The 25,736-nt window shown below is 37.7% G+C and overlaps 1 protein-coding gene across 1 annotated transcript in view; it reads left to right on the forward strand.

Moving 5' to 3' along the window:
* The first annotated feature begins 474 nt into the window (after positions 1–474).
* skap1 (src kinase associated phosphoprotein 1) overlaps positions 475–25,736 on the forward strand; it is a 26,533-nt gene continuing 1,271 nt past the window's right edge. Inside the window, exons 1-11 of the mRNA XM_053640280.1 lie at positions 475–744; positions 1,614–1,719; positions 2,574–2,599; positions 2,826–2,939; positions 14,298–14,378; positions 14,483–14,566; positions 14,657–14,781; positions 14,900–14,963; positions 15,755–15,997; positions 17,575–17,628; positions 17,735–17,844. Of these exons, the coding sequence (XP_053496255.1) occupies positions 705–744; positions 1,614–1,719; positions 2,574–2,599; positions 2,826–2,939; positions 14,298–14,378; positions 14,483–14,566; positions 14,657–14,781; positions 14,900–14,963; positions 15,755–15,997; positions 17,575–17,628; positions 17,735–17,844 (1,047 nt within the window). The 5' untranslated portion in view covers positions 475–704. The remainder of the gene's footprint in view (positions 745–1,613; positions 1,720–2,573; positions 2,600–2,825; positions 2,940–14,297; positions 14,379–14,482; positions 14,567–14,656; positions 14,782–14,899; positions 14,964–15,754; positions 15,998–17,574; positions 17,629–17,734; positions 17,845–25,736) is intronic.

Raw genomic sequence — 25,736 nt, forward strand, 5'->3', positions numbered from 1 at the left:
TACATGGAACATTAAACAGTTGTTATAATGTAATTGGATTATATGTAGCATAAAAAAATAAACAAGTCTAGACATACTGGATAATAATTAAACCACAAAACATAAATTAAAACTAGATATAAAATTTTGCTTTTATAGGCAACTTCTAGAGCAAATATTTAAAATACCTTGTAAATTTACAGTAAGTTACTGGCAGCAGAGTTACCAGTTTCCATTGTAATTAACACACTAAATGTATTGTTCTGCTTTAAACCATGTATTTTATTTTCAAAATTGCATATATTCTAAGGTGCAGAATTTAGACACATGCCAGCTACAAGATCCCTCCTCTAGATTTATGTATTGTGTTTAGAACCCTGTAGACCTTATAACTGTTTAGAGTAATTTACAATGACATTTTCAATCAAATTAGGATAATTCTTGTTTTAGCTGTTAATGATTCATGCTTTACAATAGGCCTTAAACCATTCTTTGACTTGCAACATTTGTTTAACCAAACTAGTTTCAGTTTCACAGCATAGACATTCTGTGCTCTTCCTCTAACACTCAGAGCATGTGTGTGGATGTCTGTGTTGCCACACTGTGTAGCGTCTTTTGGTTCATTGAAGAGACAACAAACTCCCTCAGAACAGCTTTTCTATAAAGAAATATTAGAAGACAGGACCTTTCAAAGTTTTTAGTGGAGTCTTACATTCAGAGAATTAATGGGGACGATTTCTGATGACATCAGAAGGCTTCTCGAAGGTAATGCCTCAAGTGACATTACTATTGTTTTATGAATGTGCTTTTGTCAGGTTAACAAGAAAATATTGCACTTAAAATTGTGGCTTATCAGTGGTCATGAATTACATCTTCATTTACTCAAACATTCAACATTTAAAAAAACTTTGACATTTGGTAATATTGTGAGTTGTTGGAAAACACAGATTACAAAAAACAAAAGAGAATATACTTTTTTGAGCAATATACAATGTAGCAAACAACTTTCTGAAACTTCTTTTTGACTTGACTGTCATACTCTTACCTTTTACATATTATTATTATTATTATTATTATTATTATTATAACATACAAAAAACTAAAATATAAATACAATATAACATTAAAAATATAAACACTATTACCTATTACTTACATTAATTGTTTAAATCCATCTTAAATATTTGGGAATGAGTCCTACAAAGTGTCAGTTTGAAACCTACTGTGTTATTATTGTATATTGAAGAGCAGTAAATGTACTATTCAGATCCACTTCTATAGATTATGAGCTTAAGATTAACATCTTACTCATTCAAACACAAAGCCATTGTCAGTTACACATGCACTGACATTTTGTAGCATTTGCATTAACCAGCATCGGTAACATGATCACTGGGAGGGTTTTTGCATATTTTTAAGAGATAGTAGGCTACTGAAGAAGAAAAATATTTGTCCATAAATATCACCTTGAAAAAATTAAACATATTTTGCTTTTATACATGTTTCAATATTATAATTTGTCAAATTGTGTTCTGTTTTGTGTTATCAGTTAATCTCTCTCTCTCTCTCTGTGTGTGTGTGTGTGTGTGTGTGTGTGTGTGTGTGTGTGTGTGTGTATGAATGGTCTTTTTCAGATTGTGAGCTGTTTGTCTCAAGTATTTTGCAGGATGAGAACCTCAGTAGACATGCTCAAGAAACAAGAGAAATACTACTAAACAACTTTCGTATTGTCCACAACAGGTAAGATCTTTCATGTATTGATGAAGTGATCTACTCCCTATACATCATATAAATATACAGTATGTATAGCAAAGTCATGTAGTAAAGTCACTTTAAATCTTTTAGTAAAGATTCCTTTTTTCATAAGCCATCAAGATTTAAAAAGGTTCTAGAAAATTAATCTTAACTAAGAAATGTGTTCTCACTGACAGTAATATGTTGAATCATAACAGTAATGAGTACAACACAGGAAGCTCATATCTAGTTTTATTTGCTTGTAGAGATTAAGTGAACATGCTGCACTTGCTTCTGCATGCCTTGTGGTTTTGTTGCATGAAGGTGGAAGAGTATGCTACGTTTCCACTGTAGTGCGTTCCACTCAGAATTGAGAACAAATGCAACACTACACTGTGTAGATGCAAAGCATTGAAAAGTTCTATCGATTTACCTTGGAAAAAGTGGTTCACAGTAATAATACACAAGATAAATGAACGCTGCTGAAGAATCAACAGTGAATGTATATCACAATATTTAATGCACTTAAATATGGTTAGAAGGTGAATGAATGATTTGGAATAAATATTATGTACAAATTTGTAATTCACAAGAAATTAAATAAAACAAGAGAGTTGTCTAAAATATTTCTATACAACTATATATATTTCTAATATTTCTTTGCTCTATCTGTTTAAATAAGGCCTACATCAAATATTATTAATTGAGTAATTAATAATTGTAATTCCATTTACATAACTTTTCAAATTTGACCCACATTGATGACACATCACTGGAAACCCAATATTTAATCATTTAAAATGTAAACAATTATTTTATTTATTATTGTTATTCAATATTTCACTGACTTTTGTTTTCAGAAATCCACAGGCATTTCCATACAGATGTAAGTTAGCACATTTTATTATACTTGTTTTTTTTTTTTTTTTAAGCATTTCTTCTCCAGACTGAAAATTCAAACTGGATAATGAATGAAAAAATTAAAATCCAAAAAGTCTGTACAACTAAAAGCTTATTAGAACTTTGTAGATAATAAAAATATTTAAATAATTAAGCCTCATGTTTGTGTCTAAGCTTCCAAATATTCTAAGCTCTCTCATTTGTCCTCGCAGCTGATGTTAGACATGAGGACAGTTCAGATGACAACCATAGTAGCCTGGGACGTTCTGCCCCTTCTGACGATCTGTCTGTGGCATCTGACTATCAGGAGGACACTGCGCCTGAATGTGAGTCCAAGCCTCTCTATGTGGTTGTCTTCAATTAGATGTTATATAAGAGATGGCTCATATAAATGTCATTTTCAGTGCTTAATTATTCTTAATTTCAAAATTAAGTAATGTGTCTGAATTACCGGCTCTTGCAATGCTTTACTGGGTTCTCACAATATGTCTAGAGGTGGTGTTTGTAGGACACATACAAGAGCAGATCAAGCATTATGTGTTCTAGATAATGAGTAAATAAATAAAGTTAAATAATATAACATTCATGTAAATGTTGAACTTTTTTCCTTCTGAGCTAGTACTCTAAAACTAGCTTTCATTATTTACATGCATGCATGTGGTAAACTGTATGTGTAACCAATTCATAACGAAAAGGCATGCAAGATGTGCCTAGTTTCTTTAAGAACTTTAGGGAGCAATATCTTTGAAGAATGTCAGTGTTTTATTGGGCAGAGTGATGATAAACTACAATGTGCTGGTGTGTTTGGTAACAGATCACCCTCTAGTGGATTCCCACGCCTGTGCTATGTGCCAGTTTAGGATATGGAGAAGTAGATGTGGGGGTGGGGATGTGGGTGTCTGTCAACACTGCTTTGGGTGGCTTCAACAGAAAAGGGATGAAGAGCATCCTCTAGTGGTAGGAAAACACAGTGTTCTATCTGGCTCTTTGAATGTCAACGCTTCCCAGGGCATGTCTGTACTTGAGATAAAATTCAAAGAGTAAAAGGAAAAGGTTCTGGTGAGCAGTGCAGAGAGAGACATGATGTAAAGCAGTTTGGAATTGCCAAATTGCCAGGGTGTTGCATCTGCCCACTGTCTGGTGCCCTGACTGCTTTTTATCACCAGAAGCCAGTTTGCACTGTGGCTGCACTTTTGCTCCAGGCCAGAGCCATGACTGATCATCATCCCCAGTTCCTCTCTTACCAGCTGGGCCTGAAACACAACCCTATACCTGAGGGGCTGTGTCTGTTCCCCGTTCCCCGATCACTCATCTGCCACAGCTATTTTTTTTTTAAAGGAGTTGGTAGTTTCAGGGGGAAAAAACATTCACATCACTCACTTTACTCACTTCATTTGTGTCAAAATATACCCTTATTACCAAAATAGTTACATTTTATGATATGACTTAAAAGTCACAACTATCTGTACTTCACCTATCTATTTCACCTTGTGAGGATAGTCATATGGAGAAGCAGATTAAAAAAAAACCAAACATTTATTTTGTACACTTATTTTTAGGAGCAATATTAAATACTGTGTGTTCTAATATGGCTACAGTAAAAGCAATGTAAGAGGAAGGGGACAAAGTTTATGCAGAGTATCACATCACTACACTCCTTTAATAAAGATAATGACCACAGGGGGCAAGTGCAGTTCAGGGTTCATGTTTAGTTCAACAAGGACTCTTATTTTTAAGACCTTTAAGGAAACATTGACTATTTCATTTGCTTAAATGTGGGCCTTCGGTTTCATTTCAGTATTGAAATTCATTTTCATTCCATTTTCCTCTCAGAGTGAATAAGAAGGAAATTCCTTACATGCTTTTAATTCTTTGAAAGGAAGATTAAAGACTTGAATAAGTGACAGGAAGGGGTCTAATGCGTTGAAAATAAAAAGTTGAACGGAAAAAAAAAATTCTCAGGCGCTGAATGAGGCTCATATTGGAGAGTAAATATAATCCAGATATTCCATTCAGTGATGTCACTGTGTCATTTGTATGAGGAGGAAGCTGAGGGAGTCTCTAAACTAAGTGGAGAAGGAGGGAGCTTGGCTGGCTGGCAGGAGGAGTCAGTGTTATTTCATTTAGCAAAGACTGCCTCCTCATCTCCAGAGAGGATCCTGACACCAGATTTGTTATGGCTGACAGGAACAGATGGGCGCTCCATTGTCAGGGCGCCTGTCTGTATGGTAATGTGAACTAAGTTTCACCCTCAGACCGCACGTTTGACCTGGCTGTGCATGCAGCCCCTCCATAGCCCTTGTCTGGATGACAACAGTCATGCATGAATGCAGGGGCTTTGTCATACAGTAGAATTTTAGCCAGACAACTGGCATATATTTGGAACACTGTATTTTTTATTTTTCCTGTTGATCTAGAGATAATAAATTGATCATCAGTTTGATGTTTAATATTAATTGTCTTAAAATATGTTCAAATGTCAACTTTAGCTGTTTTAAACTCTTAAGATGATTTTCATACACTGCCTCTTTTGATGGCAGTTATATGACAGAATAAGTGTGTATGGTTAGACAGGTTGCGGTTTGTGTGTAGAAATGGCTGGGTGGTATCAGACACTGCACATGGCCAGGGCCCTTTGTGCTCACTGACTGATTTATGTTTTGAAACAAAAGCTTCTGCCATTGCTGTTATCTCAGCTCACAGTGGCCAAACAGCAATATGGACGAAACCAATCAGAAGGTAAGAAAGGAATCTCAGTTAAATCTCAATCACAAATTAGATCAAGATGTAAATTTGATTTTGTCAGAGGCGTACAAGGCCTAAATTAATGAAGGTATTGCCTAGTAGATTGATTGTTGTAATTAATCCCTAGAGAATTTAAAAGAGGTTTTATCAATTATTTAAAAAAGTTTTTCAATCAAGTGTGCAACCATAAGTGTTTACCAAAAGGCATGATCCAAAGTATGAATTTGAACTGCTATGCTGCTTTCTTTGTTACCATTTTCATTTTGTTTCTCTGGACCTACATTGGTGGTGGACATATAACAGTGGATATTTAGCACCTTAAATGACCCCAGTGTGTGTTCATGCATTGTGGAGTACAGTTTAGTTGAGAGCGTTGGTCTGCTGATACTCAGCCTTTCAGGGTCTTGTCAGGGTCTTATGTCAGCCTTTAAAGCGTACTCTGTGAGTACCCAGACTTTGAGTGTAGCTTCCTCCCTCCTGTAAACTTTTGACCTCTGGTGTTGTTCTGGTCACTTCATGACCTGTCTGACTGTGTTTGTGTGGCTGGATTATTGACCTCCACTCCTATAGCAACAGTATAGGTCAAATAAAGATTTATCTAAGAGAAAAAGGGATCATTTGCTTGACAGTCAAATTTCACTACTAAAATTTCCATCCTTGCATTAATCCATCTATTTATTTTGCCATTCTTTCTTCTACATCTTAATGATTCTTTTTATGCTCCTATTAGCATGTTGGACAACAAGAGCAAACTGTTACACATTGCCTAGATAGCATTCTTTTCTTTCAGACTATAGACCTAGAATCTGAGACACATTCAGAAACTCAAATATCTAATGTATATCACTGCTACTGCCACATAGGTTCAAAAGTTCACTCCAATCCAGAAGGTTGCTATGCTGCTGAAAATGTGGAAATTTTTTTTTTTCTCTCTCTCTCTCTCTAACTGCCCCCCTTCCCACACACACACTTTTACCAAGAACCTTACATTTTCCTCTTCCCCACACACATACCCACACAGGGGGATTTTTAGAATGGAGGTGGTTTCGCACTGCACAAATACAAGAATTGACATTTAGTAATTCATATCAATTTTAGCAGTTTGACCCTTTTCTTATATATTTTTTTCAAAATAGTCCCCCTTTGCCATCTTGCAAATGAGAATTTGATTTTTCTCTCCACTGGATTCCATTTCTGGAGACTGATGAAGTTTCAATGCAAGGCCCAGGTGGCCTGATGCTTTCTTAGGGAAATAAATGAAGACTGGGAAGGTGTGTGAGCCTGTACATACACCGGAAAGGCATTCTTTTCCAATTTTCTCTGAGTGTCTGTTTTAAGTTTTTGCTTAGTATCATTTAGGCAATAATTATACTGGGCTGAGATTGTACCATTATTATTTTATTTGGGTAGACTGTCTTTTATTGCATGTTGTTATTCTTTTCTTCATCATGTATGAATGAATAATATATTCTGTAATTTAAATTACAGCTATCTTAAAATAATTTACCAAAATATTGTCTTCTCTGAAATTGTTGCATGTCACATAATTTACATCAGGTTGGAAAATATTAATATCAACTCAATTAAATTAATGATGTCCATAATATATAAACTAAATATCTGAGACTTTTCATACTATTAAAGCACACAGTAGTGGTCACTGTGTTATTGTAGGTTTATTTAAGGCAGTTATACAGTTTATGATTTAAGATTAGAAGAAGAGGAAAACTTTTCCACAAAAGAATTATGGCATCATCCAAAACCTTCTACATAGTATATTAAAATAGTTTGCTGCACAGGAAATAACAGTCTTTGCCAAAATATTAGACAAAATTATTATTCCACACATTATTCAGTGCGGATATATTCGATTGTAAACCTTACCATGTGACTTGTAAACCATACCATACAGACTATTTGACAGAGTATTTAGAACAGTAGTATACGGTTTAGACGCAACCAAAGTGGTGCAGAATCAGTATATTATTTTGCAATATCTTTTTGGACGAAGCCTAGACAATTGCTAGAGACCAAAGTGAAAAAGTAACGGTAGTATCATGCCTGAGGCTTTACCGAGGAGTGATTCTTCATGCAGAAAGAATGGCTGGCTGCTGGCCATGAGCTAGACCTAGCCAATACAAACACTTCCCTGGAACTTCCCCTATCCTCCTTCATATTTTACAAAGCAGCGCTAGTGGAAGCAAACTCAACAGGCCTGTAACCTTTCACATTTGTAATGGAATACAATAAGATGCACGATATAACTAATGCATAGCCTAGCCATGAGTGGAGGATTAGCACTCAGAGTTTCATCGCTCTAATCTTAAAAGCACTGCTGAAATTGTGTACATTAATGTTGACTAAACTAAATCAGGCACCTAGTTAATAGACCTCTGCATTATGTATGCATTAGAAAGCCGGACTGAAAGCATGGCTGCTGAACGGCGAGGAGTTTCAACAATCACTTAATACTGATTACTTCTGCAATACTATTTTCACTAGCTTCACATTGTCCTATTTTTATTTCCAATAAAAAAATAATTAGGAATATTTAAAATGGACTGGGAGCCGGCATAGCCCAGAGGCTATAATAAAAACTAATAATAACCAAAGAAATAACTAGAGTAATAACCAAGGTTCAAACGTTCTTTTTTGCATTTAGCAAATGAACAACTTGAGCAAAATGTAATATGTAAATTCTAAAAACGAACAACATTCAGTCAATTAAAATCTAATATGTTATGTGCCTAATAAACACATCCTACAATTGTTGACCTAAACTACCATGCGAAGTGATAAGTGATTTTTACACAACTGTATTTACTGTTTTTAAAGACTAAATTCAGTAAACGCCTAACTGAAATTATAACCTAGCCTATTAGCATATGAAAGGACTTAATCACGAATTGAGGTGATCTAATCGTTTTTTAGGTTTTGCTTTAATAATAGCCTAAACAGTAATTATCTGCAGAAATATTAAGTAGCCTACTCAATTAATATTGATTTACACTGATTTGCAACTTTTTTTTCCTGTATGATTGCGGAAGGCGTTTTATCTATAAGTCATTCATGTATTTGTGCCTTTCTGATACTTGAGTTCGGATTGCTTTTACGATAAAAAGAAACGCGTTTTGTTATTAGCTACAATTTTGTTATTATTTGTTTAATAATAATTCATTTGTTATTCAACGCTTGAATGTTGTATGCTTGAATACTACTACTACTACTACTACTAATTATTATTATGTTTATTAATAATATGCATACTATTAGTTCGTTTATATATATATATATATATATATATATATATATATATATATATATATATATATATATATATATATATATATATATATATATGGCTTTCACACATTTCTGGTAAAAATTATGTGGTGGCCGATTTTCAGGGACAGATTAACAATTCACAATATGAATCATGCTGACCACATATTGACCAAATTACAATACTGTGTCGGTGGCCTTCAGCTGGTGCAGGCGCGGACGGAGCAGTAGTCTTTCTGCTCCTCATCAGACACAAAAACGGAATGGTAAGAGACACGTCTCGCGCCCTGACCCCGGCACACATTCCCCCCTGGATTGATGGCCATTATCGCGTGTCTTTATTTACCTTCTACAGACAAGCGACACGCGCATGCAGGCTTTAGGCTCTTTAAAGTGAAATACCCTTAGCGTGGTTATACTCTCACGTAGCATTTGTATACCATCGTGCACCCATCGTCGTCTAGCTCAAATGCGTTTTCTTTAAAAAGACTAACTTAATCTGGACTATTAAAAATCTTAGAAATTTTAGAAATAGGTTAGACTACATTTAAATTCGTTTTGAGTTAACTTTAACGTTATTGTGAATATTTTTCTCAGCAGTCCCTATTGAGCAATGCCTGTTTTAAAATGATAACAGTAAAGAATGTCTAATGAGCATGTATCAGAAACCCATTTATATTGTACATAATACCAGTAAATAAATTACCTGACTACACCTCATCCCATGATCAAGAGAAACAATGCACATAGCCGACTACACATGCAGACTGATTGTAATGTTTTGGATTATACTGATTTTAAACAACTTTTTTAAATAAATCAATAACCTTATAGTCTATTTCGCACTTTTTAACTTTAAAAAGGCTGTTATCGTTATAATTTTTTAATAACAAATTTTTAATAATTTAAATTATTTCACTTTTGACTTGTGAAATGTAACCATTAATTTCATAATTTCATAATTTAAAAAAAGACGATAATGAGAAATGAATAGTTTATCAGAAATTATATCTGGATGGTTTTTTTTTTTTTTAAATGCATGCTAGATATTAAACCGTTTCTTAAAACTTCCAGAATTGTGGAACTTGACTGAGATCAAGTTAGGCCTACGTAGCCTACAAGAACACAGTATTTTCAGTTAAACATTTGAAAGGATGTTATAACACACTGGATTAAATTTATTTTGCAGTCATGCCTTAAATTCTAATCTTGTTCTTTCATCAAAGACAATGGAATAAATAGTTTTGTTATTACAAAGTGTTAGTGTGAAGATAGAGTTAGAGTTTACACCACTGAAGTCTTTAGTTGGTCCAGTTTTTACTCTTGTTGGACTCACAATCTGTATGATATTTGTGCATAATATGCATGTACATTTTGTGAATTTTTGCAGTCAGAACACATCTTTTTGATGTGGAAAAAAGAATGAAGATTACAGGTACCTCCTACTGTGGTTTTCATCCAGGCATTTCTTTCTCTCCCCCTATTATATTATTTCTCTGTGTCCATCACTGCTGATCTGTGCTATGTGGAGGAAAAGCACCAGGACCACAATCTTGCCTTTAATGAGAAAAAATGTGTCAATTTGCTCTTTGCTATATGCAGCTAGAGCATTGGCGTGGGCGCGGGGATGTAAGGATGCCATGAGTGGATCCTTTTTCCTAATCAAGTGCAGTGCAGGAGAGTGCAGCAATTTCACTCTCTCTCTCTCTCTCTCTCTCTCTCTCTCTCTCTCTGATCAGCATTCCTCCCCAGCCTCTGCCTTGGCCCCTAGGGACCTCAGCGCCTTCTGTTTCACCTCATCACTAGAGTTCAAACTGAGGTCAGCCACTGGACCTGTGCTTGCCTTGCACTGCTAAAGACACACAGAAAGGCCAGTGGCTTGGTGGGGATAACTCCCCTCCCATATAGTTTGGAATATTGGATTTGTATTAGTTAAATCCCCTGTTTGGATTTAATTACAAACCTGTCTCAACTTAATTTAGTAATTTTCTAAAATGAATTTGGGGTTTGTGAAGTTGATAGGCAGGGCTAAAATGGGCATATACCATACCATACTGGCCCACACAGGAATACCCTCAGGCTCTAGTTTGGTCTTCAATTAGGTATTTGTCCTGGTTTTCCTACAGTGAACTCCTTGCTGATGTTCTGGCAGTAATATAAATGTATTACTCACTGCACAACTGTGACAATAACACATCCCTAAAATGATTAACTGAACAATTACAACACCACATCAGTAGAGAATAGTGCCCCTTTTTTCTTTTACCTTCTAGTGGTTGCTATGCTTTTTCCCTGAAATGTGTACAACATTATTGTATCTTGTTTGTCACATAATCTATGAAGGTAAATACACAAAAGTGCTCACACCTATATGTTCCTACCTTGGTTTAACAGAGCCTCCTGATTGACTTGTAGCCAAAATGAAGTGGAAAATAATGGTTGAGTATATTAACTTCCTCAGGTCACAATAACATCAATCACATTTTATAGCAGGATTAACAGCTGAGCTCATAACACCTTGCTGAGAGTATAATAATAAGTAGATGAGGAGCACTATCAAATTTACAGCTTAACTCTGCTGAGTGAATGCACCTTAGAGCTTTACCAAAAGAATGTATTTGGTCTGTTCAAATTATGTTATTCACTGAAGAATTGTTATGTATCATTGTTATGTATCATTGTTATGTATCATTTGTGTATATCTCTCTTTGTCACTGATTGCATTTTCTTTTAATGCCATTTCATCCTGAGTGGTCCAGGTGCTTAAGTGCAGAATGAGTTCCTAAAGAACAATAACTGAGATGTAAATGCCAGGTAAAATATAATGGTGTGATAGGGACGATGTGCCCCAGAGCTGTGTTGCAGCTGAAATGCCCGGCCACTGGGTTTAGCTTAGAGAGCAAGCAGAGCTCCACTAGTGCAGTGGCACTGATAAACGCAGCCCTGCGTGGCCCACTCAGTGCCTCACCACCACCAATCTTCCCCTGCCACAGAGCAGCAGCAGTGCCATGCATCACGTCGCCATCTCTGGCAGCAACAGAGAGTGCCCGCGGGAAAGTCATTAGCTTTGTCTCGCTCCCTCTCTTACCTCTTTCCTCTCCTCTTTGGTGCTCTGTTTATCAACCAGTGGACCAACAAACCTGCAGACAGTACAACCACAAAAGTAGATCTTGTGCTGGTCAAGAGATGCTTAAATAAACATATTCATATATAAATATAAGAAATATATTCTTATTATATTCTGTAATAAATTATTGCTGAGTTTACAATTCTTTTAAAAATTTCACTACAGGACCCACCTCATTTAATATGTGTTGAAGTAATGTGTATGCTATATTAACAAAATTAGGATACTATGATGCATCTATGTTCCAATTAAATATGAGACTGACTGCCATCTCAGTTACATAAATGTATTGGATTTAGTTTCAAATAATGGTATAGGGATAAATTCAGGCCTTGCTGGATTAAAGTGATGCTGAAAGCATTGGTAATGTGTCCTGAAATATTAATAGTTAGCCTTAGTACATTTAAGTGGAAATGATTAGCATGATGCTAGCAAAAATAGAGCAGTGCTAGTGGTGAAAATTACAAAACCACACTGTTCTGAATTATTAAAAATGCAATTTATAGTTAAAGTGAAAATATGAGGCACTTTGACAGATTTCATTTGCATTTTTTATGAAGTCTTACTACTTAGTTCTTCACAGTTTATGCGTATTTAGATTTTTTTTTTTTTGCCTTTTGCCTTTTTACTATTTTTAGAAGTGAAGTCCTTAGAACTAAGTAGTTTTAATACATCTGACCCTCGTAAAATTAGCACTTGTATAGTTGGCTTTGACCATTCTTTGTTGTCAGATACAAAATCATCACCTCTAATTGGTTTGTGAAGACTAGATGTCTGAAGTTGGATAGTGAATTTAACCAATGGGGATCTTGCATGGAGGGGTGGGATCATGAACCCCTCCATGCAGTGTGCCTTCTTTCCTTTTGTCTGAAAGCGAAATTTTAGGTTACACTGCTACCCTGTGGAAGAATAATAGAACATAGACCTCCACAGTCACCACTTACCTATATCAACTGAAAAGGCAGTAAACGATTTATAATGCTAAAGCCCTTTCCTTCAGTTGTTGCTCAAGGATCAGTGTGCCACTGTATGTGCTGGATCACTCTAGACTGTCTTGTCAGTGGTTGTGTGAAGATGAGAGACTTTTCCATGTCAGCTCATTTTTAGCCATTCTCACCTTTTCTCTGTTTATACTATTTCCGCTCAACTATTAACCTGGCTTGACCTCTTAGATAAATGAAGAAAGGGAGGTGTAGATGGATGAGGGGATTAAAACATGTCAGAATGAAGGAACAAGATGAAAAAAATGAACAGAGAGGAGGATGGATCATTTGGTGGACTAAGGGCTCTTTTTGGTGTTGATATATCAAGATGGCCGTGACAAACATGTACTGCAGTTGTATTTATGATGACATGGAGTGTGTGTAGAACAGGCTGATGTGTAGAACATTGCAGTGTGTGTAGAACAGGCTGATGTCTGAGTGAAGGTGCCTGTAAGTGTTTGAATGTCAGGGATCTCTGTTTTCATCTGTCTAAAAACCAAGGCCAGTGAAGACATTTTTCATGGGGATATGCGATGGTGTCAAGAAAGGGCAACATTTACAGGTGTTGCGTCAGTATTCAGTTAGATGATTTCAATGAGTTAAATTTTTATTTATGGAAACAATGAATATCACTTGCCACCCTGCCACCACCGCAAGCTTTTTGTGTTGATGTAATCCTCACTATGACAAGTATCTATCACAGTGATGTTATGAAGTTCACATTACCACCTACAAGTAACTTTGAAAGTGCAATCTCTTTGAGGTCTTCTATAATACACAAGGCATGGCTACATTCAATATATCACAAGTGACAGATAACCGCCAGTTTGAAGGATAGTATCCAGTGTCATCTGTGCACTAAAACATCTAAACATTTATAAATAGGGTTTAAATCAGTCTAGTGTTCAATTCAGAGGCCCTCTGTGGTGGTCTGAAGCTTATGAAAGGTGAAGGCAAGGGGGATTTCAGCCTTGTGTTCCTCCTGTTAATAGAGTGGACTCCTGGTGTGTCTACCCCAAAACATGATTTGGACTATAAATATATCTGAGAGATTATCTGAAGATTGATTTAACTAAGGAAAGCAATGTATAACATTTGTACACTGAAATCCAAATATAGTGATTGAGATATGGATATTAAGATTGCTATAAAATATTGGAGATATGTAGGAGATACCTGCATACAGATGTTTGATGAAGAATAGATTTCCTGACACCCTTACTGAATACTTATTAACCTAGATTCCCACATTAATCCTGCTATAGTGGCTCAATTGCTTGCCTAGCCTGAACCACTCTATATATATTGATCCATGTTGCTCCCCAAAGCTGCAATAAAATCTCTAATACCTGACAACAGATGTGTTTACATTGTCTGAGTTCAGCGTTACAGCACTCTATTGGCCTTCAACCAGGAGAGCATTGTGCTTGGAAATCTGAGATAACACCTTCTTATGCACCTTCTTATACCACACTGTTATTAATAGTATGGAAATTGCTGCTACATTACTCTCATTGAGTTTTTCCCACTTGGTTTTCCTAATTTAGATTTTGGAGATATTCCCACGGTGGCAGCACAAGACCTGAATAATATTCTGAAGCAGGGCTATCTGGAGAAAAAAAGACGTGGTAAGACAAGACAACCACAGGCTTGTCATGTAGGTGAGAGATTATGGAAATATGTGTTGAATATATTCTTTAATTGGAATTTGTACTTTGCCTTTGTTTACAAGATCATAGCTTCTTCAGCATGGAGTGGCAGAAAAGGTGGTGTGTCCTGAACAATACCATATTCTACTACTTTGGAAGTGAAAAAGGTTTGTTCATTTAAATCAGCTTAATTGTGTAATTTTGTTATTGCATAACATTTGGTCATATAGATATGTGACTGATTTTTATAATTCCAGACAAACAGCAGAAAGGATCTTTTTATATCAATGGCTATAGTGCAGAGCTGGTATCCAACTTGCGTAAAGACTCCAAGAAAAACTGCTGCTTTGAGATGAATGCTCCTGGAAGGCGTTCTTACCAGGTTTGTCCACGCTCATATGCCATTTTGGTTGCTTAGCGCCATGTGTGCATTATTACAGTGAGAAGTGCTTATTTGCACTGACAATAACACCCAACTCTGTGATGACTTTTCTCTGCAGTTCACTGCCAGCAGCCCCCGTGAGGCCAGGGAATGGGTAGACCAAATCAATTTTGTCTTAAAGGGTAGGCTACATGGGGTCCATAATTCTCTCTTTACCACGCAAACACTCTTTGATACATTATACTGATTACTTGTACTTCTATGCACCACAACTGTTTTACACCTTTTGATCTGGACAATTGTACAATGTCTGTGTCTAAAATGGGGTATGCTTTGCTTAATACTGATGCTTATAAATACCTTTTAGAGCTCAGCCAATCAGGTACTTTGTAGACCTCCTCATAACGTATGTCATGCAGCTCCTGAGTCCCACGTGTCTCACTCTGCCTCCTCTTCCGCGTAGCACAGGGCTCTTTACGGGAAATTGATTAGGCTGTGCTTGGGCCATTCTTCATGGGCATTGATCTGGCCCTGCTTGGCATCCAGGCAGTGAGGATGCGATAGCCTGTGTTACAGAGCTCAGTCACCTGCAATCAGGCCCCATCTCCATCTGAGACAGATCTGGAGCATGGCCACAGCTCTAAAATGGGCTCCCTGTGAGGCTCTGATTTGCGGGAAGTAATGAACACTTCTAAGATTATTTACAGTCTTCCCACTTACCTTGGACATATAAAACTGTAATTTCTATCATTAAACATAATTTACACTCATATGTAATGTTAAATTTGCTTTAGCATGACAGAACATGTCTATATTTGCACCAGTCATGACAGTTACGCCCCCTTTAATCAAAACAAATATTTAAATAATGTTTCAGGCTATTTACTTTCTTGTGAGTTTTTTGTTGATATAGTCCTAGATATTGTTTGGTAATATTTTATACTTTACACCTGGCCTCTATTTATAAATGTAGACCTGAGCTCCAGCTTCATCCCCTTTGATGATGATGAGGAAGAGGAAGAGGAGGAAGAAGAGGAGGCATATGATGATATAGAAAGGGCAGCAACTCCACCACCACATCCTGCAGGTGTGGTCTCTACAGCTTCCCCGGCTCCAGTACCACCACCTGGTAGCCAGGAGGTGAAGAAGGACAGAGCAGGGGCAGCCAGAGAGGAAGAGGAAGATGAGGAAGAGGACATCTATGAAGTGCTGCCAGGTACAAAAACAACAACAACATAGCTGTGTCCTCAGTGATGCCAATGTATTGTACTTAAGAGAAGCAATTAACACTATTAATTAGGTACCTTTCTAGAGAATTCAAATACATCTATTTTCAGGGGTCTTGACATTATCTTGTGTTAGTATATAAAAAGAAGTGGAAAGCATTAGCAACAACACTGACCACTGACCATTAAGACTGAAGATTGAAGTGGAAAGGTCTTTGTTTTAGTAAGGTAACCCAGGAAAAATAGCTAATGGCTAACTTATATCACTTGGCACTTTGTCACAGCCAGTCCCATGTGCTAAACTAAATATGTGAGGATCTGCTACCTCAAGATGGGACCAGCAGTCAGAGAGCACTTAGGGAGAGCCCAGAGCAGAAACACATCAGTCCTTAGTGCTGTCATTTTCACCTTTCTCAGCCATGTGTGTACTGGAACTGAGCTGCCCACAGATGGTGGATCAAATGACCATCTCTCTCACCCTTAATCAATCTCTCTCTTCAACCTCCTGTTCCTCTAGCTATGAAAAGTTTTACAGTAATATCTTTAAAATCTAGTATGTTATGAAGGTGCAGTGATTATTCAAAGAACAAAAAGGTGTTGGAGTACTGAGCTATCTATTGAGCCATTTTGTTCCATGTGGTTATTTCTAGTTTATTTTATTTTGCTGCACTTGAAAAATAAAATCTTAATTTGTACAATTTCATCGAACTGGGCACTGGAATCCGAGGAGTGAATTTTCTCTCTACTGGAATTTAATACAACAAAATGGAAAGAGTGGTAACTTACAATGGAAATTCCATCAAAAAACACTTTAAAAATCTAATTTGCAGAATTAAAATTATTCTAATGCAATCTTTTCGCCTTCATTTCCAGTACAATATCTTGTTTCAACTTAGAATTTTGTTGATCTATTGACACGTTTATAATTAGGTTATCACACAGAGGTCACAGCTTATATATGAAAAAAAGATTGGAAAACACAACTTATGATAAATGATGTAATAAAAAAAATAAAGATACATTTAATGTTCCAACTGTTAAGAAAATTCATGAGTGGGCAGGAATGTCAAGGCCTTGGGTTTGCAGTAGTTATTTTCTTGTGTTTTTCTTTTTTTTCTCCACAATTCCTGGAAGTGGAGGGCCGATTTGTGCTGTGGGAAGTATAGGGTTGCTATGTGGTGGCTTTATCGGCAGGCTGACAGGGTGAAGATGGATGTGGGAGACAGGCAGCAAGGCTATCATTGTCACTTCACAGACCAAGAGGTGCCACACCCTGAATCAATGCCCTATCTGCCCTGACACACTCACTGAAAATCCAAAATGGCATCTTCCCTATACATTAAAAACTGCTAACATTTTTTGATAATTGCACTTCTGTTATATAATACCCATGGCCTCTGGAAGTTGAGGCAAGTGCACTGTGGTGTTCAAGTAATTTAACATTAATTGACTAAATCGACTGTATTTCAGTGTTAAAATTAAGCAGCACCAAGGGACCATTTACTCTTAAAGTTTGGTTAGGGCTTCTTTTCTCATGTTTCTCTTCTGGATTCTTGCACATGTTTAGAGGATGAACTCTCCGACCAGTCTGAGGAGAGCACCAAGAGATACCAAAGATCAGGTGAGAAATATAATCACACTCATCGTGCTCTCTGGTTCTAGAGCCTTTCTTTTAAAGAATCATAAATGCGTTTTAATAATTGTGTCTGTGGATGTTTCCTCATCAGATCCATCATCAGATTATGCCAATTACTATCAAGGCCTGTGGGACTGTGAGGCAGACAAGCCAGATGAGCTCTCGTTTCAAAGAGGAGACCTCATCTATATTCTGAGCAAGGTCAGTGCCTGTGTGTTTACAAACCCGCATTCAAACACACATTTTCTCCCTCAATTTCATTCCATATTGTACATTAAATTTATCTAAATAATTCTGTTTTAGGCACCATAGCATCTAAATTGTCCTTGACTGGAATAACAAATGGACAAATAACAAAGGAATTTCTTTTCTTTTCATTTCTTTATTTCTCTCAGTCTGGCAAACAGTATACATGTGCTACATGGTAAAAACAGCTTTTGCAAATCTGGTCCTCTGAATTAGTTTATTAGATTAGAATAGATGAAGACTAAAAATGAATTTATATGTAATAAATTAAATTAAAAATTACATATGTATTATGTATATTATTTGTTTAAAAGGTTTTATGAAGCATATGATATTCATGGCTTATAGAGTGGAAGATATTTTTGTACAAACAAACTTAGTTATAAAATACAAATTATATATTTAACAGTCTGCATAATTAAATATTTTTTTACACTAAGCTTTTTTTTAGTCAGATCTATCTTATTAGTAGTGTTTTTTGTAATGTCCACATCTCACATTTTCCTTTTTTCCAGACATACAAAAGAACAATAACATCTATAAACAAAGGCATGTTAAAACACCACAATAATATATTTTGCATTTATTCTTCCAAGGAACAAGCACAAGCTTGTACAGCACAAGTTTGTACAGTCAGCACGTTTGTGCCATATTGACATAATGTTGTGATAACACTTTTTTTTTTGTCACTGGAGTAATACTGCTCCATGGCTAGATTCACAGTAATGGGCTGTTAATTCAATACAGGGGTTGTATCACACAGAGTCAAGTGTTCAGTCACGCATGGCTTCTTATTTAGTGCATTCAGCATCTAGTGCATTCAACATCTAGTGTCCTTCTATAAATCTATAGCTCACATGTCTTAGAAGCACAGTGTCTTAACAGCATACACATACAGGCTAGCTGTCTTTTACAGATGCTCAACTGGAAAACAATATGATTTAATTTTAAGTTAAATGCTCATTATTTTTTTTAAAGACTGCTATTTTCTTATTCAGTATTATTGGAGCATTTTGTGTTAGATCAGGTTTAACTGAGTATATTTTTGTGATTAATAAAATAGTGACACAATCTATGCAATAATAATGATACATTATAATACTTGACATCTACATAATGCTAAATATAATGTCATGTTTTATATGCTCTTTATTGCTTACCTGTAATTCCCATTATCATGAAATAGTGTGTGTATGAGTGTAACTCTGCTATCATCCATTTTAATTAATTGGCAGAGCCTATAAAGATAATCTATTTTCTGTTTAGCTTATGCTTGAGCTCTATGCTGTGGAACTGTGCCTACAATTTGTTATGATTTTAAATGCATTTGCGCATTTATGTAGATTTATTATATTCTGCTTTTAATTGCTCTCACTGGTCCATCATATAATATTTAATTAATGGTGATAAAGATCCAAATGACCAGAACATGATTTTACCTAACCGTTCCTCGACCACGCGATTTCCTGCTCCTCTTGAGTTGTTTTAGACCAGACAGGTTTGGTGTTTTTGTTTTACGAGTGCTTGCCTGGACCATTGACCTCAACAAATGACATATGGGCGACTGGGTAGAACTGCAGCCTACCTCTAACAGTCTCCCTCTTAAAGCAGTGCATATAAAATAAGAGCGCGTAAATTTTGCTGTCCAGAGGCGTGGAGGGGAGGCCGTGTGTATTTGTGTCAACGCTGAGCATAATTACGAGGTGGTAAAGACGTGAGAAGTGCTAAATCAATGGTGCTAGCCAACAGGTTTGTAATGTAGCACTATGACTGAATGCCGGGAAGTAAAGAACACCAAAGAAGCAGATAGGAGCGCAGTTCAGTTGTCTGACTTCCAGTATAGCAGAACATGCGCACCGTACATGTTTTCTCATCAGTTATTATCGATTTATCACTTAGAGAAATGTCTCTGTACTGCATATGTGTCTTTAAAATGGTTTTGCGCGCGTGTGAGTGAGTAGGCAAATAAAAGTGGGTGCGCATAGAAAACCTCATTTGCATAGCTATGCCGCCATGCGGTGAATTCTTATTTGCGAAAATAAGAAAGAAATTAATTAGTTAGTTAAATTCAAATTAGGCATAGAAGTATAAGGCATTGGGTTAGAGAGTTTTCCCCTCGCTCTCACTCTTGGAAAGCAGGTAGATCAAACAGTGTCCCCGAAAACTGTAGGTCTTGTGATCTCATAATATGATAATTACAAGTAGGCCTGGCGCGTGCGTGTATGTGTGCGCGCGCACACGCGTCTGTGTGTATATGAAAGCGGGGCTCTGTATGTTCAGCCCTCCGGCGTCGTAAAGTATACGAGCAAGGGGATCCTGTGGTGGCAGAATAAACAAACACGCCGAGCTGCTCGCTCATCTGCATCCGAGTTTCATTTTCAATCTTGCACCGATTAATTCGGCGGAGTTAATTTTGCGCTGCGCTGCGCTGCTCATAGCTGCTCGGCTGTAAGAGTCCCCGAGCTCTGCCTTCAGCGGCTCCCTCGCTACAGTACAACATGAAATAGTGGCCGAAACCAGCATCCATCTGGCAACGTTAACGCAGCCTCACCTATCCTCAGCGCTGGAGAGAATAGCCACTGATGGCAGCAAAGCAGGATGTTCAGGGCTTTTCTTCTCCCCACACTAATCACATCGCACTCGCTTTTCTAATCCACACACGCGCTTTTATTTGTCCTAGTGTGGTTGCAGTTAATTATGGTGCTCAATGGTAGTTTGATTCATGATAAAAAGGATATTGCTAATTGCATCACATCCTGCCAACACGTTTTTTGTTATGGTGTAAATATCAATTAAAAATTTATATAATGACTTTATATAATGAAACTTTTTGGAAGTTGGGAAAGTTTTCAAGGGGAGTTTAAGGAGCAACATGACCTCACCGGCATTACTTGCTCTTTCTTCAACCATCCCATTCTCCTGCATTCCTGTAATCTAATTTATGTCTCCCAGATTCAAAGTACACGACTTTAGAGGTCAGACTCAACACATGCCTGAGTTCCCAGTGGAATTCCCGTAAAAAATCCTGCAAAGTGGAAAGATTTATGGCTCCAAAGATGTAGGCCAAACTTATCCAGGAGCTGTTTAACATGCAAGCCACCTAACAACACTCTCTTTCAGTCCTCCATGCCTTTTGAAGCATGCACTGCACTTTCACACCAACAATCCCCTCCACCCAGGAGTCATAAAGTAGGCTGGAACGCTGGTCCAGACAGAAACCTTAAGTGTTCAGCTGCCCAAATCACACCAACTCTATTGGCAAGACTAGTGTACACCAGTGACACCTTCTGGTTAACCACGCACATTTCCTTCACATGACTTGTGGCATCAATACACATATTTTATAGAATTATACTTTGCGAGCTAATATGATGAATAGATAAGGTTTACCTCATTTTTTTCACCTTAAAATTTCTTGCCAATGATATTTTTCAAAGAGGGCAGATCTCAGACTGGCAGTTAATCTACAAAGCGCTCAGTACAATGTATCCTATCCCCAATCTTCACCACAGAAGTAACTTTCAAAGGATATGTGTATGATTTATTAGTATGTAAGTGGCCACTTCTCATTGAAGGTGTGTGTGTGCGTGTGTGTGTGTGTGTGTGTGTGTGTGTGTGAGAGAGAGAGAGAGAGAGAGAGAGAGAGAGGGAGATACTATTTTCTCCTCCCAAGTGGGTCATATCTTCACCAGCTGGAGAAAAATGGAAGCTCTAGCTGCCCTAGTACCCAGGGGGTCAATCTCCTACAAAATGTCCAAAGAAAAGGAAAAGGGTCCAATAAAAAGGAAGGAAAAGCTAAGGAAAAGAGACAGGGGGCAAAGCATTAAGGCCTTGTGTGTGTCCACACCCTCCTCTTGCTCTTTCTCATTCCTTCTTACCTTGCTTTCATTACTGCAATAGAAACCAAGGCACTATATAGACACATTGGGCATTCTATTTACCAGCAGAATCAGTTGGGGGTGAGTCTGGGGTTCTGGGGTCATGCAGAAGGCAACGGTCATCTCCCGGTCAACTACAGTAGGTCATTATTCAGCCTAAGCCAATAGTCCAGAACTGCATGGAGGCAGCCCCCTCCCGTTCTGCCTAATTATTATAAATGGGAGGCCACGTAAACAGCCATCATTACAGGCACTCAGCAGCATACACAATCCACTTTAAATGCCTATTAAGTTAAAGAGCCATCAGTAATCCCCAGCGTACTTTTACAACGGCAGCTAGTTTATTTGCTCATCCACAGTTTTGGTCATCATCTTGCACTATCAATAGTTGAATAGCCACGACTGTAATGGATCATAAAGATTAGGGGTTTTATCTTAAGAATGGATCTTTCTTTTAATTGTTACTTATCAGAGTACTTTAAATGTGTTTACAAGTGTAAAATGCCATTTTACATGTGTAAATTTTCACATTTTAAAATATGGTAATCCTCTCTGTAATTGGAACTGAATATGCATTGGTTGCTGATTCATTGATCAGGATATAATTACATGATGGATGCATTTAGAAACAAGGATGCTGCCGCAGGGTATTCATTTTGTTTGCTCTCACTTGCTCTAACTGTCAAATAATGCGGCGGTGTGTTCATGCTCTTTGTAATGACAGCTAGAGATGCTCAGCAGCCTGGGTGTGTGTACTGCTGATATACTCCAGTGCATGACAGCAAGAGAAAAAGGAGAGGGAGGGCTGGTTGGAGGGGAGGGGGAGCAGCAAGGCCTGAGCGGCGGGTTCAGCAGCAGGGCAATGAGAGACTTCCTGCACTCCATCACTCCCAAGGCGTACCTCAGTCAGCTGGTGGCCTGCGGCACAGGCCTCATGTCTCATTCTTATTAGCATCTCTCCTGCCTCCACAGAAATATTGTGCGTATGTGTGTGTGTATGTGTTGCAGAGTGTAATACAAGCAAAATAGGTGAGAGGGAACTTAAAGTAAATAATTAAAACATGAGAAAGAAAGGACGCTTGAGAACTTGAGGTGCCAAACATGGAATTTGGGGAAGATGATATTGAAAATGGTAGAGCACGAATTAAAGAGAGGAAGAGAGACAGTGAAAGAAGAAGAGAAAGAGAGATGGATTAGACAGAAAAGAGATATAGAGAAATGGGATGCAGGGGTGGATATGAAATCCGTATTTAGTTGCCTGGCTGCTGTGGTGTGTTACACACATGAACTACTCTTCACCTTGTCATATGCCATATGACATTTCTCTAGTTAAGCCTCTCCTTTTGAAGGCATCATTAGCTGCCAGTCTGTTCCCCGGCTGCCTGAGAGTGATGGACCCATTTGAATACCAGCGCTCGCCAGCTCCCTGAGTGAGAAATAAATGATATCAGCCACACGCTGCAGACTGCAGGTGTTGCCATAGCAACACCCACTCTCTGCTGCTCCCCGTGCCAACCCCACCCGTCTCCGAAAGAGCAGTCACACAGAGGTCATCGGCAGTGCTACACTGTTTCATTCACTCATACCACCCTAAGTGGCACACACTGGCATTTTATAGCCTCTATAAGATGTGCCTACACACAGGTCAAAGTGGAACACACCTCTCCCCCTCCATCACTAAGATGAGAGAATATGATGGATTTGTTCATAATCTCTTCAAGCTTGAATCTGATAGTAAATAGCAATAGCATTACTAACAAATTCACATTCAGATGAGCCCATCATTCTGCATTCTGTTTCTCACTCAAAAACCCCTTTGTCTCAGATGTGTGCACTGTTTCCAGTAGATGAAAATAAAACTGAAAAAAGAGAAGAGACAGAAATAAGCGATGAAAGAAGACTGGTGTGATTGAGAATAGATAACTGTCAAAGAAATACAGACCGTCTTAGGTTCACTCTGACATCATTAGAGTAGTTGTGTAAATAGGTGGCAAAAAGCAACATTCATTAACATTCAGTGTAATTTAGACCTACATTAAAATGGTGTGGTCGATAATCAAAAATTTAAGAAGAGGTAAAATTAACTTTGATTCATGTCAAAAGGGAGAACAGCCCCGCAGCAGTCCCTGGAGAGAGTGTGAGGTTTTTTTGTGTTCTTTTCTCTGAACTCTGTCTGCCTCTCATTTTCACTCACATTCAATCAACTTTGGCTAGATGCTCTGAAACAAAACTCATGAGTTCACAGAAGTCTCATATGCAAAGGCAATGTAGATGCTGGTAGCCCCATTAGATTATTCCCCTGCTTGGAATTCATTCCTCCTGACATCATTAGAGTAGCTCGTCTGCATGGGCTGAAGACTACATTAGGCTTGCGGCGCTGTGTGTGAGGAGATGGTAATTAGTTCCCACTCTCCTCTGCGGGCGCTGGATGGATGACAAGCTCATCACATCTAAATGTACTGCGTGTGCTTGTGGAATGCTAAAACACTCTGAACACAGTCTCAGTCTCTCCACATCACTCCATCTCCATGTTCTCCAGCCATCACATTGATAATACTGTGTCCATTTGTCAAAAGCCAGGACTGTGACTCTGTCCACTAGTTGCTCATAAGTGCCAAGCCGCTCACCTTGCTGGAGTCTGATTAATAACCAGAGGGAACACATCGCCTAGTTGAAGTAATGATCAGTTTCAAGCCAATAACTAATTAGGTGATAGGACTGCTTTGTGCAGATGTTGCCCAAAGAAGTTGTCAAAGCCATCAAACCATATCAAATGCTTATAATCCCATTCTAAAATCGCCATACCTGCCTTGTGTTAAATTTCTTCTTGCTTTAATACCATGATGTGTAATGCATAGTTCTGAATGATTGTTTGTCAAAGAAGCCATTCCCTCGACTGCTGTAGTTTTTTTTTTTTTTCTCAAGAGAAAGAGGTGTTGCTACATACATCTTGAGCAAAATCCATATTAGACAAAGGCTGTTTGTAATGCTTAAATGAATGAATGAATGAATGTGTGCGTGCGTGTGTGTGTGTGTGTGCGTGCGCTTTGGTGTCTTAACTAACTCAAGTCAGATGTGCATTTTTTAAGTCTCTGCAACTTACTGTGCAAGTTGAACTGTGCAATATACATTTTCTAGCGTATGTTACTAATCTGCCCTGGTTTCCCTTTTGACACTTTTCATGTTTATATTATGTTTTTGAACCTGATATTAAAATTTGTGATATAAAACTGGCCTTTCTTTAAGAAGAGCAACCCCCCCCCATCCAGGTTTTAAAAAATTTAAGAAATCATCAGCTAGAGGTGCTGGCATTTAGCATTTATTTTTTGTGTTAATCTGAAGGTACCTTTGGCACATTGCCTTAAATTTGTACACTTCAGAGCATAGTTATATACGTAGGGGTGGTGTGGTGGCATAGTGGTGAAGCAGGTAGCATTACTGTTGCACACAGGGCCTCCAGTGTGATCCTGAGCTCAGGTTATTGTCTGTGTGGAGTTTCCTCCCACCTCTTAAAAATATGCCAGTAGGTGACTCTGGCTAAGATAAATTGTCCCTAATGTGTGAATGAGTGCATGAATGTGTGCATGGTGCCCTGGGATTGACTGGGGTACCATCCAGGGTGTATTCCTTCATCACACCCTATTTCCAGGATAGACTCTGTATTTACCATGACCATAACCAGGAAAAGCACTCACTGAAAGTGAGTTATCTAGGTCACTTTTAAAGTTTAAAATATATGCCTTTTTTGCACCAAAAATGGTGAAAAATCCTTTAAGATTTGATTCCCTATGTCCCTATGAACTTTGATGGGCTCTTTCCTGTTTTCTCTGATGGCTCAATGCTCTATGAAGTACAGTAAAGGTGAAATTTTTGCTCAACACTCATGTAGTTAACATAGGTATGAGATAAAATGTGAATGGATCTTTGACTTCTGGGTATTTTTTTTTATAGCTAGCAAAGACAGAAAGC

This window comes from Ictalurus furcatus, chromosome 13, assembly GCF_023375685.1.
Source record: "Ictalurus furcatus strain D&B chromosome 13, Billie_1.0, whole genome shotgun sequence".
NCBI lineage: Eukaryota > Metazoa > Chordata > Actinopteri > Siluriformes > Ictaluridae > Ictalurus > Ictalurus furcatus.